This window comes from Scophthalmus maximus, chromosome 11 (assembly GCF_022379125.1).
Source record: "Scophthalmus maximus strain ysfricsl-2021 chromosome 11, ASM2237912v1, whole genome shotgun sequence".
Classification (NCBI taxonomy): domain Eukaryota; kingdom Metazoa; phylum Chordata; class Actinopteri; order Pleuronectiformes; family Scophthalmidae; genus Scophthalmus; species Scophthalmus maximus.
In genome coordinates this window covers 4,835,181-4,850,704 of record NC_061525.1, presented here as the reverse complement: position 1 = coordinate 4,850,704, position 15,524 = coordinate 4,835,181, and the positions used below count along the sequence as shown (strand labels likewise).

The 15,524-nt window shown below is 42.1% G+C and overlaps 1 protein-coding gene across 1 annotated transcript; it reads right to left on the bottom strand.

Annotated features, from left to right (window-relative positions):
- Window positions 1-943: 943 nt before the first annotated feature.
- Window positions 944-15,132, bottom strand: LOC118294886 (flotillin-2). Its single transcript, XM_035621680.2, has 11 exons — window positions 14,937-15,132; window positions 12,219-12,300; window positions 10,535-10,625; window positions 9,764-9,887; window positions 9,111-9,229; window positions 5,773-5,886; window positions 5,555-5,674; window positions 5,078-5,292; window positions 4,348-4,531; window positions 3,493-3,642; window positions 944-2,686 (listed from the first exon to the last, which is right to left on the bottom strand). The coding sequence occupies exons 1-11, from the start codon at window positions 14,983-14,985 to the stop codon at window positions 2,648-2,650; spliced, it is 1,287 nt and encodes a 428-aa protein (XP_035477573.1). The 5' UTR covers window positions 14,986-15,132; the 3' UTR covers window positions 944-2,647.
- Between the last annotated feature and the right edge of the window lie 392 nt (window positions 15,133-15,524).

Genomic DNA, 15,524 nt, shown 5'->3' with positions numbered 1-15,524 from the left:
AAAACTCTCTATTACACATGAAAAAAAAACCTTGATTCGGATTTGTGTACTTTCGATATTTGGACCAAAAATGCTTTTAACGTATAAAACGTTTTCTCATTATGGATAATAACTGGGCCCCCTTGAATTAATTCTCATTAGTAAAAGAGCTCAGTGAAAAGACATGAAACAATCCCAAATGTGATGCAAAATGACAACAGATTTTTATTATTAATACAAATTAAATAAATCTAAATGAGCAAACTGTTTTGGCCTCTTTGATAAATGTTTATTTACTGTTATCGATTCTTGCACTTTTGCATAATATCTTCATAGTTGAATGCACTTACTGTAAGTCGCTTTGGACAAAAGCGTCTGCTAAAGGAATGTAATGTAACAGAGACACAAAAAAGACCTCAAAGAGACTCAAAACAAGTGCCATGAGACTCAAACGGTCCACATTGACAAGCAAAACACTCACAGACGCACACAAAAGAATACTACAAAAAGATGCAAAAGTACCAGAGAGACAACCAGTGATCATGTCATTTGCATGTCATTAACTGTATATAATATTGTGTATGGCCCAAAGGGCCTATTTTTTTCACTGTCAATGTTATTTTTGAGTAAGTTTCGAAATGACTTTCCACCGCCTGGGGTCGGAGCTTCTTTTACCACACAAGCGAAGTGAATTTATTTAATAATTCAATTGGTTCTCTGACTCCCCGAAGTATGACGGAAAAAAAGAAGCTAATAACCGATTTAAAACTGACATTGAGATACAGCTGTATTTGCATCTGCAGACAAAACACCAGTTTATTTATATGCTGAACACACTTCTTCACCACTTGACTGTACTTGTACAATTGTATCTTCTTCAACCAGGATTAAGAAGCAGAATCAGTAAGAAAACAATTCAAGTTTCTCTTTTAAAGGAAATTTGCACAACAGCAAATGGCAAAGATTGAATAAATTATGGCAATCTGATTTATTAGAATGAACTGATTATTCTGAGCACAGATGGATGACATGCAGCAAGAGCATACAGGAACTCATGGCCATTTGAGACAGTGTACATGTGGTAAATAACATTAGAAATAGAAGACAAATCGTTTCACAAAAAAACAGAGTAAAGTTAAACTGAACACATCTTGAGTTCAACATAGTTGCCTGCCAAAAACAAATCATAATGGTCACAGTATTTGTCAAGTCACTAAATCAGCAACAAATGATACAAACATATCAACTGAGGATGAGCGATTGAGCGATCAATCAAAAAAAGTAAACGTCATGAAACCAATAACAGTCCTCTGTTAATTCTGTGGCATATGCTCATGAACAAATCTACAACTCTACTTGTTGTTTTATATTCTTGAGATATGAGTTTCAAACTTAATCTCACCGCCAGGATGACTTCAGTTTCGTGAAAGTTCACCAATAAAATAGCATCTTGCACAGGTGACGTCAGATCCTGTCAAGTCACTGCAGACATGTACAAACAATAAAAGCATAGAAGGTGTTTCTCTGAGACGTTAAACGTCGAACATGGCTTAGCATTTAAACATATCTGTGGTACGAAATCAAACATCAAAGTCAGATAAAATACGTAGTGTCCCATATCCTTTTCTTGTGATACAATTAAAATTGTCTATTCTATTTGGCATTGCTGTTCAGACTTTCACTTTCAGAATTTATTCACATTTAACTTTGTTTCCCCACAATATAAACATATTTAACATTTCTCCAAGCCAGCCTTTTTACCCTTTCTTTTTTTTGTCAAAACACCAACGAATTTTTAGTCTTAATCAACAACAGAACCATTTACATTAAAGTCTACAATAAATAATAAAGGACTACAATATAAGCTTACTATATCTGCACAAGATCAGAATTTACTTTCCGTTTTTTTTGCCAGTATGTAAATAAAAATCATCATGTACCAGGTCTGATGACAGCCGTTTGCAGAGAAACAGACCCTGCAGATGGTAAAACCATGAATGGAGATTTGCACAATGAAAGGGGCTTCTTCTTAGATTGTGAGCACCTTTGTCGCATTGTAAAAATTCAATCTCTGAGACATAAAATAACCTGAATAACATTTGAATTTCAAACATGGACAACACAAGAGATTCAGATTATCTAGGGAATGCAGATGTGTCTGCACTAAAGAAAGGGGCATCAGTAAATCAACACAAAGGCCTGCCACATACGGAGGTTAAAAAGTGAGAGCAGAGGCCTTCTTGTCTGAGGGCTGAAGTATAAATACTAAAGAACAGGTGTTAACATCAGCTGTCAGGTCACATGGCATAATAACTGTAACCTAGGTGAGGTCTGCAGGTAGTCAACCGTCACTTCCGTCTACTATCAGCTCTATACGTTACGATGGGCCGATACATAAATATAGAGAGAGATTTAAATTAAAAAACACGCAAAGAAGCAACAACACAAAATGTTCCAGTGTTAAAATTAAATAAAAATTCTTTAAATGAGCAGCAGTGCATGCAGATTTTTCTGGTCCTGTATAAAGTAAGGCACCAGAGGTCTCCAAAAATTCACTTGGTATACAGTATATACATATAAAACAACAACAAAAAAGTTTCAAGTGTATTAAAGGCAGTCCATGAGAGTGCATACAACAGAGACTGGGGTCGTGTGGAGTCGTCGGCTCTTAGGCTCTAGCGCCCGTCATCTTCTGCAGCAGTGGGATCTGTAGAAACAAGGACACGTTATTCTTCATGGCATGGGGACTCTATGCTCTGAAACAAACCCCATGAATTTTCCATAACTAAACTGGAATGCTTTCATGGCAGACATTTTATTTTTCCATTCAACGTTCATCAGATTTTTCTCCCCCGAGGCTGGTTTCAGCTACTTTAAGGCTCCGATTGGAGACAGGAAGCTAATACACTGAATGCATGAAAAATACGACATCAATCAAAATCAAATGCATTTTTTTTGTGCGTGCTAAAATCCATTGTAAAACAAGATGCCTTTAAGCCACACAATCAAGGCCGTACTTAAAGGGGCTTCATTGAGCAAAGTCTAGTTAAATGCATTTAAAGATCAGTTTACTAGTGATGAGGAGTTCTGAAGTCGGTCCAGCTTGGGCTCAGACACACAATCATTTTATTTAAAAAAAGTTGAGGTGTGCAGTTGTAAATGTGGACGTTAACAAGAGAGCAGAGAGCAGCTACGTTGTGACCATTATGTCTCTCCAATGTTTCAACAATCATGAACCTAATACTGAATCGAGTACACGCTGAAGCGCTGAACGGCAAATTATAGCCGTTATAGCTTGTTTTTTGCCCCACAATTTGAAAGAAGAAGAAAAAATTGCATTATCCTAATCCAAATTAAACTAACCAACAAGCAAACAGACAAAGGTGAAACCTCTGACGTCGGGGGGATCCAGTCTCTCAGTGTTGTCGTACAAAGCGACAAGTCACAGTTACGTAATACTACACACGCATTCACATTGAATATGGATCTATCGTTTTTATAAAGTGCGCCTACCTTAGATAAATCCACTCCAGTGAGTGCGTTGACAGACACAGGAAGCTCAGCCAGGAGGCGGTTCACCTCGCCCGTCACGCGGTTGCCCTCCCCGCTCAGGATGACAATCTCGTTGGTCTTGGATAACGGCGCCGCCACCTTGGCCGCAATCTGCGAAAAATACAATCAAGTGTTTACCGTGAGCAGGACACGATCCAAATCTCCCAGATGAAGTCATCGGTGATCATGTCATGGTCTCATGATGCATGAGTCATCGAGCTGAAGCGACTGCGATGATCCCAGGATAAGACGGAGAGTTTTCATTTCCCTTCACTTAAGACATCGTTTCATATGAAGCTGTGATGAAATATTTTTCACCATCTTTGGTTCAGCTTTGAATTTAGGTTCGAGGGCTGAATATTGCAAACAAACGTCTCTAAATGGAAATATTACTGCATTCATGTGAACTTCAACAATGCCAGCTACAGTGTTCAAGGTGATCGTGTTGCGAGAAGCTGATTTAACAAAGTCTATGGTCGGCAGATTGATTATATTTAGAGTCCAGTCCTTCTGTTAGTCTGACTTTCTTGAAGCAGTAGCTTCAGAAATAATTTGGTTTCAATCTCCTCAACTTTTGTCAGAAATTACTTCTCCTTAATATAAATACAGTGAAGTAGCACAGGGTTTATAAAGTCGTAGTAACATGGTGAAGACATTTTTTCTGACTTCCTAGTGTGGAAATCACTCTTTAACCTCGCACTGACTCGTGCTTGCTGTTTAATATATTTTACGCATGAACGAACCAGTCAACCCCAAAGTAAACTCCGAAAGAAAGAAGGTGTTTAGAGAAGCGTGGAGAACCAGTCTGTGCGTTACCTTGGGCAGGGCCTCCAGGACCAGGGCAGTCTTGGCTGCCTCTCCGTACTGCAGGTAGGCCTCCGCCTTCAGTTTCATCTTCTCAGCCTCCGCTTTGCCAACCGCTTCGATCGAGGAAGCCTCCGCCTCGCCGATCTTCCTGATCTTCTCCGCCTCCGCCTGAGCGATCAGCACTTTTTTTATCCTGTTGCGGGGGAAACACACAAGTTATGGGAAATTTAGGCTAAAGTGCGGCGACGTGATTAAAGTGCTTGGCAAAAGTAAAGGCCACATAACTGCAGCACGTGGAAATGTAGCATGGTGAGAATCCTGCAGTTGTTAGTACTGGATGCAGACTGGATGGACGGGTTTCAAGCTTGTGGGACACGTAATAAATCACCCTGCTGGTACAGTAAGTCCTTAAGGGAGACAACAAATACCAGAGGCACACTGATAGGGTCCTGACCTCTGACCCTCTCTGTACAGTGGGGACAATAACTTAACGTTTAAACTCCCCCGAGCGTAAAGTGCTGGACTGTGGTGCAGAACGGAGAGAGACTCTGAAGTCAAAACAGTACCACACGTTTTGAACCTGCTTTTTCTCACATGGTGCATTTCAGACACCATTTCCTCTGATCCACTGCAACAATCAGCAATGGTGCATCAGATTCTGATTATGACTGTTAATATTTCCACTCTTTCCTCTAAACAGGGACACGTGGCAACTTTCAAACGACGGGTTCTCACTCACTTGTGCCCCTCCGCCAGCTGCTGCATTTTGTAGGCTTCGGCCTCTGCCGGCCTCTTCACGGTGGCTATGAGCTCCTTGTCTGTCCGACTAATCTCCTTCTCCTCGATGGTGATCTCTTTCTTCCTCTGCACCACTTGGATCTCGATCTCCTCCAGGCGGATCTTTTGCTGCTCCTTGGCCGCCTGCAGCTCGTACGCCAGCTGGGCCTCGGCTTTCTGAAAACATCGGCGGACAGGCGGTCGCGTTTTCAGAGCGCACACACACACCGGAGGTAGCACACATTTTGTTTTGAAACACAGATGACCCTTTAGACCCTTTTGTTTACCCAGAAGTAGCTTAGGTCGTTTAAATCAATGTCATTGTCTCAAAGTGTCTTGTTGTCTTATTTAAAGATTTTTAAACCCCTAATGCACTGAACCATCAAATGAAAATATTCCATCTGTTTCATGTGATATTTTGAACACCTCAGGTGCCCACCTTGGTGTTGACCTCCTGGTTGAAGGAAGCCTTCTGCAGCTCAAGTTCTCGTTTGGAGTCGGCCATCTTGGTGTCGGCCTGGAATTTGACGTCCATCATCTCCCTCTTACATTCTGCTTCCTAGGAGATGGGCGAGAGGTCGAACGGTGATCAGTTGGTCACTATGCACAAAAGAATCCCCTTCCCAGAGTCTCATGTCTGCGATAGAGCCTCCTTACCCGTATCCCAGCATCCCTCTCTGCCTCAGCCACGCCGATGTCTGCATCCCTTTGGACGGCTGCGGTCTGCGTCTTCCCGAGGGAGCTCAGGTAATCCAGTTTATCATACACGTCCTGTGAACACAGAGAATCGAGTCAAACTATATGCTCGCAGAGCTCGGCTTCCTGTAAACACTGAACAACTGGGTTTTTCAAGAAGCCTAGTTATACTTAGAGGACCCCTTGTTCTCCCAGACAAACAGAGCTGCTGATTAAAAATCTGGTCAAAACACTGAATAAAGTGGTTTCACACTTTTAAAAAGGTGTTTTCTCTCCGGTGCTGTTCCACAAACACAGGACGTCTCTGAGGGGCTGTGGGCCGAGCTGCCGCTTACGTTTGCTCAGCTTGTTTCTCTAATAACTTAAGATCCAGACGCCCGATTACAATCATTCAACTGGTTGAAATATATATATTGAAAAACCACCAAGATCACAAAAGTGCAGTGTTTTCTTCTAGGATTGTCCCCCATTGTCCCCCAAAGTGTCTTGTCGTGTCAAAATAAAAGCCCTCGCAGAATCGTGTGGGAGCAGGTTACCTGAGTATCAAATTTCTCTCACCGCTGATCAGGGCGAATACGTCTACAACTCAGCCAGTGAGAAGTGATTCAGCTGCTTCCATCTGTGTGCGGTAACAGCGTATTGATCCCTGTACCGTCACCGCACCTCATTACCCAGAACCGCTGCTGACAGTCTGACTAGTGACAAGATCTACAGCTATGGAACATCAGCAGTCCACCAGCATACGTATTACAGATAAGATCTGCACCAACAGGCAAACTGACACAAGTGTTTTGCTGTTTTGAATCGGGAAGACAACCATACCACAAAGACAGGCCACAAATGTCTGATGCCTCCACTAATGAGCCAATTGGCGCTGACGCATCACAGGAGCCATCTCGATCTGGACTAATTGATGCGATAGAAATGGACTCCGGGCTTCCAGCAGAGCACCATGGTGAGCCGCTGTGTCTGCGCCGCTCGTCAGTTAGCTCTAATCACCAACACTGAACTCCCCAGGGGGAGTGTCCTGCCAGTCAGTAAATCAGAAACCCAGAACAGATAACTTCTCTAGCGAGGAGCCAGTGAAGAGCAGCCTCCACGGTCTTTTTCGGATAATGTTCAAATACAAAGATGAAGAGCAAGACAGGAGGGCCGCTGACTGATGTTTGTGCGACTTCCACAGTAAACACACACTGCATTTCTGAAGTGTTGGCTCACGTGTCATTATAGAAACGAAAAACAACAGAGCGTTCACAAACGCATTAGACTCAAGCATAACCCAACACACAGAAACCAGAGCCTCTGATCACTTCCCATCCGATTCATTTCACTTTACTACCACAGAAGACTTTAGGCAGCAGACCGTTACGTGACGCAGGGGGATTTATGAATTTCCAAATTCTACCAGTCGACAGCACGCGGAGTTCTCGCAACAGGGGATGTGTCTGTGTCAAAATGTCACGCTATGATTATTGTGGCCAAAAACATCATGGTAAACTATAATCAGGAGATGACTTCACAACGGGGTTTGATTCCATCAAACCTCACAAACTCTGAACAGTCCACCGTTTTTGAAGCTTTGTTCAGCGACTCAAAATGACAAAACGCGAGCAGGATGTTTGTTAAAAAGTTCATGACAGTTGACTGGAAATTGCTTTGAATGCAGCCTTTTGTCTGTGCCTTTTAGATCTTTATCCATTGGTGCTTTCACAGCCGATCTAACGAAAGAATGTGCACAAGCTTTGCTCTTTGACGGTCACATGCATGTTTACTGCCTCTTTTTCGCTCAACGTGACGTCTCGGCGAGCCGCACCTCGGGAAGTCGATCAGACAACGCTGGCGTTGCGATCGCGGCTGGCCAGCCCTCGACAGATACCAGACGGGAGCTGCAAGTTATGTCTGCGAACCGGATAAGAATGAGCTTGTTCATTCGTTCACTCCTTGAGTGTGCGTGTTGTCACGTCTCCTGGAATTTAAAAATATGGTGGGCAACGACGTAACCTCTCACATATTTTCTTTGATTTGACACTTTTAAAGTAGTAAATACTGAGTTAAATTTGGTTACAATTAGGGTTAGGGGTTCGTTGTCGTTGTACACTACATTTAACATCAGACGACAACCTATCAAAACGAACAACATATTGCTTTTAAAAACAAATAAGCACTACAATAAAAAAAAGTCACAACATCTACCGCTCTTCTTTACGATTTTCCTCCTCTGTTCGATAATAAAAGTGACGAAGAAGAGTGTACAACCAATCACGTTGCGACCTCTTAGCTGGTTGTGGCCAAGAACACGGCCTCAACCGTAGCTCGGAGTTGCTTTCCATTCTGCTAACCCTGCTTCCTCCTTGAGAGAGGACAGAGGCTCTTGGAGCAGCTTGGGTGTGTAGTTTCTAATTGTACTGCGATACACGTTTGGTCGGAATTTGTTTGTGCAGCTGATCAGATGAGAGTGTAAGTGGAACAGATTTACTGCGTGATTCGTAATGTAAGGCAAAATATCCACTGTATGCAAACTTGAATCATTTTACCAACAGCAGCTCTATTGCTGTTCATATTTATTCATAAAAGGAGTGTAAAGTCATGGATTAATCCTGAAAAACACTCCATTTTCTATTCCAGCTCATTCTAGAATAGAATGCTCTTCCAGAGCAGATGCACAAACACAGTTATTGTTATTATTAGTCCTATTATGAGTCGAAGCCTGAAAAGGCTGAAGCTATATATTAAGGAAGTGAAGAGCCATGTCGGCTGAATGGTGAGCTCTCGCAGAGCCTGGTTCACTGCTTGTGTCATGTGGGACCACGCACTCCATTTGCTAATGAAGGCCGGTGCACTCTGCCGTGTTCACAGTGTCCTCTGAAAGTGACGGTTGTCACGGCAATGACAGCGACAGAAATTGCTGTTGTCGTACATAGGAAAAACAGAACACATCTCTGCTGGCCACACAGCAAAAGCCAAAACCAGCTTCAGGTGTCTTTCAAAGTTTGCTTGAATTCAGTGAACAGATTATTTCAGTTAAGGAGGGGAAGGTCAATCGGAAATCAGAATCACAACATCCATGGAAATTTTTTAAAACACTTGTGCAGCTTAATCTACTCCCATGCTCTTGTGCAGTGTGGTCCGCCGATATTTTAAAATGTGCAGTTTTCTCTTTACATTGGAGGCAACGTCATGTCAAATCTATGCTGTACTCCTCTTTGCTCAGTCACCTCATTAGCGGTTTCCCATCATTACATCACTGGCAGCTGAACCGGGTTCTGTTGCCGTGGCCTCTCCCGGCGCCCGTAACCCACCTTAATGGTAAAGCTGAGGATCTCGATGCCCATCCTGCCCACGTCGGGAGCTGCCACCTCCCTCACCAGTTTAGCAAACTGGTCCCTGTCCTGATAGATCTGCTCCACAGTCAAGGTACCTGCAACAGAGAAACTCAAGAGTCAAGTTCACATTCAAGGTGCCACTTTCACAAACCAGCAGCGTTTGTTCTCTTGGATGTTGTGCATTTCTCTTTTTCAGCAAGGTTTTCTTGTTGGTTGATGTAAAAAAACAGGGGCAGAAGAATTTACTTAATCTCTTACAGAAGTGTGTAATGTTTTCAACAAAGGGGCACAAAAGTCAAAGATTCACAAGATTTTCTTGTGTTATAACAATATCAAAAAATTTGCCAAAAGGGCAGCTATTTTCAGAATCAATATAAAGCAATTCTTTTCAAGCTAAAATGCCAAAAGTTACCAGCCTCTTTGTTTGCTTCTTTTCTCTGTTTTATGAATTTATAAATGTTTACTTTTGGACTGTTGGTTGGGAAATCTGGTAATGTCACATTGGGCTCAGGAAATCAAGAAAATAATGAGTAGATGCTTCGCAATACTATATTATTCACATTGGAATGCCAGAAAACATATATTTAAGATGTCTTCATTTTAAAAGAGTAAAAATTGAAATTACGTACCGAGAATGGAGCGCAGGTGTCCCTCCAGAGTCTGAATAACCACAGCTTTGATTTCTACCACTGACTTGCCCAGAAACTGCTCACACGCAACAGCCAGCAAGTCGTGCTCCGTCATGACCTTCACCTTAAGGGGACACAGTGACCAAGTGAGGTCAGCTCATCAGTTTGGGATGTGGCCTGTTGCTTTATGCTCAAAACGCAGTGTTAAACATTTAAACAACAATGAAACGGGTACATCAGTTAAAAAAGGACAGTTTGGGATTTGTCACATTTCATTATAGCTAATACAGGAACATTTACAGATGTGATATCCTGAACTGTGTGCAACATTTCCGTGATGCAACTTACAATTTGGAAGTAAAAATCTTTTTCTATCTTTTTCACGGGGTAGGTTTTTATTGTGTCATCAACTGCTGCCGTTTTTCAATAGAAAAGAAACATCCATCAGTGTTTCTGTCGAGTAAATACTAATAATTGAATGAATACTAATAAGATAAGGAATAAGTAACAATTGATATTTTATTCTTGTGTCAATACATTACCTGGTAGTAATATAAAAAATGTATTCTTTAATGCCTTACTTAAACATGTTTATAAAAATGTCTGTCTACAACACCACAGAAGTGTTTAAAGGCAAAATGTTACTCAGCTCAGAAACTATCTGATAAAAGACGAAACAAAGAACGTTAACAATCTGAGCAGACATCTGACAGTTTTCGATTTTCTATATATAAGTATCGACACAGTCTTGAGGCTGGGATGTGGTCTCACCTGAGCCACCCCTGTGACCGTGATGGCTACTCCCTCCGCTGTCTCCACGTCCTCACACCGGGGCTGCAGAGTCATGATCTCCAGGGTTATCCTGCAGCAAGGGAACAAAAGCATATTCAATAGGCCACAGGGAGAGGAACAGGAAGCAGTGAGAGGAGCCTCGGAGTCACAAAATAAAATCTGAAGATGTCAAATCCTGCTTGCTGTCAGGACAATGACAATCCGCTGGTTATTCGCATGATGGTATCTATAAACATATCACAGAATTTGAGTGTAATACATTTCTCACTATCTATCTAACTATCTCTATATACAATTCGATCCTAACATTTTGGGCACTTATAATTGTTATCTGTCACTCTGATCGGTCCAAGATTTGTTTTGCAGTGTGAGACAAAAACTCATAAAGCCAGAGTCATAAAGATCTCTCTTCAGAGGCGAGAAGAATATGCAGTTCTTACTGCCATTAACCATGTCAATAAGAACGTCTACGGCCGGTGCAAACTGTCAATGTCCAATGTTCCTGACACTGTTTAACCATCCAACAAGTCTTTCGTCTGAGGCTGACTGAGCCCTGACAGGCCGCGTCCACCCACATGTCATAATTCAATCAGCTGGAACTGTGCATGAGGTGGAAGAGGTGGGTCTATTCGTGACTAAATGTGAATACTTCTTCATCCATCAAGAAATTAACGAAGGGTCAAATCTGGCATGACCACACCAGCACAGCGCTTAAAGGGGCAGTAAGAGATTTTGGAGAAAGCTTATTTCTCTCTATGTTGTTGTGATTTTACAGCTCGGGCAGGGACGCGAACCCGCAACCTCCGGAATGGGAATCTGACAAGCACTAACCACTAGGCCAAAACCGAAGGGTTGCAGCGTCACCCGCTGTGATGTTCACAAACTGAACTCGCAGTGTTGAACATTTTTTTGTTTTTGATTTACAGAGCCTGGGCTGGGCCAAAACCCCGGAAGCTAACGGACGGTGAGGTAATCTTTGCGTATTTTTACAAAACGTGTATTGCTTTAGAATGGCTTACTGCCCCTTTAACAACAGCATTACTCAGGAAATTTGCTCAGGAAACCAAGCAAGTGGATATTTCCCAATCTCAGTCATGACACGTGACAGGGCTGATGAACAGAGGAGTGGAATAATGCTGTGACCTCAACCTGCAAACAACAATTAGAGCAAAACATTAACTTGTCTTATGAAACTGCACACATGAGAGAGCAGTGCACACCGATCTGTCAAGCACACTACTCAGCAAAGAAAAGTGGGACTGTGTGTGTGTGTGTGTGTGTGTGTGTTAGTGTGTGTGTGTGTGTGTGTGTGTGTAATATAGGCTGAACATGAAAAGGACCCTGTTGTACATCAGTGTAACATGAGACAGAATAGTGTGTGGTGAAGCAGCTTTCATTGTCTGCTTGGTTACTGGCTGCAGATAATGCCTGCAGATAATGGGACTGACCTCCCTGTGGAAATTCAAGACAGCAAACGTGCATTTCAGTTGTGGTCCATTTAAAAACCCTGGTCATTTCGTCCAAACGAGCTTGAACAGAGGGCTTTAAGAGCGTAATCCACTTATCTGCATTGAGTAGGACTTGCTGGCACAAGGGCAACTAAAGGAGCCACTTTAAAGCCAATTTCAAGGCCAAATAAAACCGCATGGAACTACGTTGTCACCTTTTAGTGTCTGTGATGAGCCACCAAGCCCAGGCCCAGCCTCCCACAATGTAGGTCTTATCGTCAGAGCCGCAACAAGCACCTGAGGGAAGAGGAGCGATTCGATTAATGACTATTTTTAGAGGAATCGAATTTTAAGACAATTGAGGAAATGATCAACAGAAGAATTGATAATGACAATAATCGTTACAAGGTACAGAGCTAGTCACAAATAAAACAACAACAATGGGAATCACTGCTTTGATAGTTTCTGTGACAGGACACCAGTCACCAATATCCTTTTGCATTGATTTGACAAATTATATATATGTATTTCTCATTTTGTAACTCTTATAATTGCTGCTTCTGTCCTGTGAACTTCTGAATATTTAAAAGCACTTCATGGTTATTGTTTGAAAAGTGCTTCGTAGCTCAAACGTGAATGGCACTCAGTTGAGCGCATACTGTATATCTGTCTAACTCTTATAAAAGAAAAATAAAAGTGTGAGAATCTGCTCCAAATTACAAACTCATAGATCGCCACCAAATAAAGATCAAAACATCATTTCCAAAGAAATTGAAGGAATGCTGCAATCTTAATGAAAGGGATTTTTTTTTTATTATCCGCACCAAAATGTAAAGGCAGGTTTGGTGCAAAACGGTTCAATTCTTTTTGAGTTATAATTAACAAACAAACCAACAAATGGACACAGGTGAGAACATAACCTCCATGTCAGGGGGTAACTAACTGTTATCATTAGGGCCTGAGCTCCACTGACAAAGTCATTGTAATTATTATCATTATTTTAATAGCACGGTACCTCGTTGGACACACCTGTATTTGCATGGTAGGCCAAACGTTTTAGACTCTATGGTTACATTCACCTGTGTTTCATTTTCAGATTTGAATGAGAATACTGAAAATTATTTAATTCATTTTTTTAAATAGCACTGAGGTTGCTGAAGTATGACAATAATGTATGATAATGATAATGACGCAGTGCTTTGATGTGACACACAGACATTTCTGAACACATTCTTCAGACAGGTGTTTAAAGAAAAATCACAGGCAGCTAAAATATGTTTTTTTAAACGGGTGGAGCCAGTTTGGAGGTTTTCGGTTGTCCTGGATTATTAACCACAGCATGCAGCTGTGTGAACGAACGGCATCCGAGCAGGTCGACCACAAACCTACTGGTTAATTGAGGACGGGCAACCCTGTCCTCAAGTGTTGCCTCTTGTATTTAAGTGTAATGTGAGTGGCTCAGGTCCCGTCAGTGTTCAGTGGCACCTGGAAGCTGCTAGTTTTTTGTCCCAGATCCATAATCTTCACATATATGTTTGAAGAAATGCTACATTCTGCATCTCCACGGTGTTATTTTTCTATCTTCTCTGTACACATCAAGATACACTACACAATGCATCTATTTGTGTTTCCCAGTAATAAGTTGTGTATTCCAGGTAAGGGTTTGGTTGTGGTTGTTTTACTTTTTAAGACGTCTTGTGTTTAAAATCTCCTTTAGAAAAAGCTTGTGATTGGTGGTTTTGGGTTTTGTGAATGGAACTGGTTTGTGAAGAGATGACTATGGGGCCAACCTTTTCCCAGCTGCATCAAAGTACCAATTTTGTACCTTGTGATTGAGTGTAACCAAATACACTCACTTACGTACGGTACTATAAAAATATTGGCTCTCTAAAACTCAGTTTCATTCAAACAAACTGTACGTGTTCACTGAGATAAAACCATACAATATTTCATAAAACAACACAGAAATTTGAACCAATACCTAAACTCCATCCCCCCTCACACACCCACCCACACAGGACCGCCTCACTGGACTGAACAATAGAAATATAACAATACACATGTGCAATATATTTTATATAGTATTTTAAACATAGTTTCTTTATACCAATTTATGTTTGCACATTTCCATTTTTTATGTAAAGTATAAATATGTAAAGTATTTACATAAATAATGCTGCTGTTTTTATGCTGCACTATGATGAGCCAACTGCAACGAAATGTCCCTTCTGATCTGCACTGTAAGGTGCATATTGAAATGACAATAAAGAAGGTCTAAGTCTAAGTTCTCAAGACTCTGTTTTCTGATCTAATAACATCATATACGATAAGTCAGCCACAAGGTGAAGAGGTAACTTATGTATTTATAGGTACCATCACTTCAGTAAAGGCTCTGAACACTACCTCCACCTCTGCAGCTGATTTTGACAGGTTCGACGGGCAGCGCCGGTGATCAAATCAAACCCCGCCCCTCTCGGGCTGGAACACATGTGGGCCTGGAGGATTCACCGACTGCCTCCAGACAGACACTCATGCGACCGTTCGTGCTTCTCTAATGTGGCCTATTCAATCCTTTGTAGGTTAAACTCTGCTCATTAATAACCAACAGTGCTTTTTTTTTTTTTATTGAAATATTGTGTCCGTTATTTCTCCGACGATGACCCAGAGCCTGTCAGTCGCATGACCTAACGGTGCTGGCGGCGTTCGCTAAGCTCTGCTCAACCGCGATTAACGTCAACAACCAACGTTGCAAAGAGACGAGTTTGACGACGGATCTCGAGAGGAAAACCATTCTTTATGGCGGAAGCAGATGATTCATTGTTCATTTTGCAATGAGCGAGCGCAAACTACGGTGGCTCGGTTAGCCCGTCAGCAGCTAACCGTGCACGACCCGCGAGCGGCTTCGTTGCGTCGCCGAGGAGCGCAGCACCTACCGGAGACCACCAGAGCCTCGTTGGGACCCACGGTCAAACAGTTCCCCATGGCGACTGGACGCGGCAGCGGGCAGAAGTTCGAAAGAAAGAAAAGACCTGTGGGCGGATCCTTCACGAATGCTGGTGGTGAGGGCAGTGTATCCGATGTCTGTCCGAGAACGACCGATGTGGGAGAGTCCCCCGCCACTCGACCGACAACAACAGCCCCGCCCCGCCTAACGACGCCGGTGACGTAACGTGTCAACACGGGGGACTAACGAAAGGGGGTGGGGGTACAAAAAGAGGAGGGGCTGCCAGAATACGTTATTAAAAAATCAAAAGACAATGAACTGCTCAAATGAAACAAACAAACGAACAAATACAAATTGATTAAAGAGAAAGGTTTCCCAAAAATTCAAGTAAAGAAATTCATATATAAAGATAAGAAATTGATGCTGCTGCTAAATTAAACTGAGAAATGAAACACAAAAAAAGAGGAGAAGGCACTTGAATAAACAAAATAAGTAGATTGGCCTCTAAAACATGCAAACAAAAGATAATGGATTAGTATATATAAAGGGGGGGGGGGCTAATCAAATCAACAAACGA

What these genes read in the sequence shown, in the direction of transcription:
- LOC118294886 (XM_035621680.2), bottom strand. Translation starts at nt 14,985, where the DNA reads ATGGGGAACTGTTTGACCGTGGGTCCCAACGAGGCTCTGGTGGTCTCC. An exon ending in CGAGGCTCTGGTGGTCTCCG is followed by an intron (nt 12,301 to 14,936) that starts GTAGGTGCTGCG and finishes CTCTTCCCTCAG; the next exon opens with GTGCTTGTTGCGGCTCTGAC. An exon ending in CTGGAGTGGATTTATCTAAG is followed by an intron (nt 2,687 to 3,492) that starts GTAGGCGCACTT and finishes TTGTTTCTACAG; the next exon opens with ATCCCACTGCTGCAGAAGAT.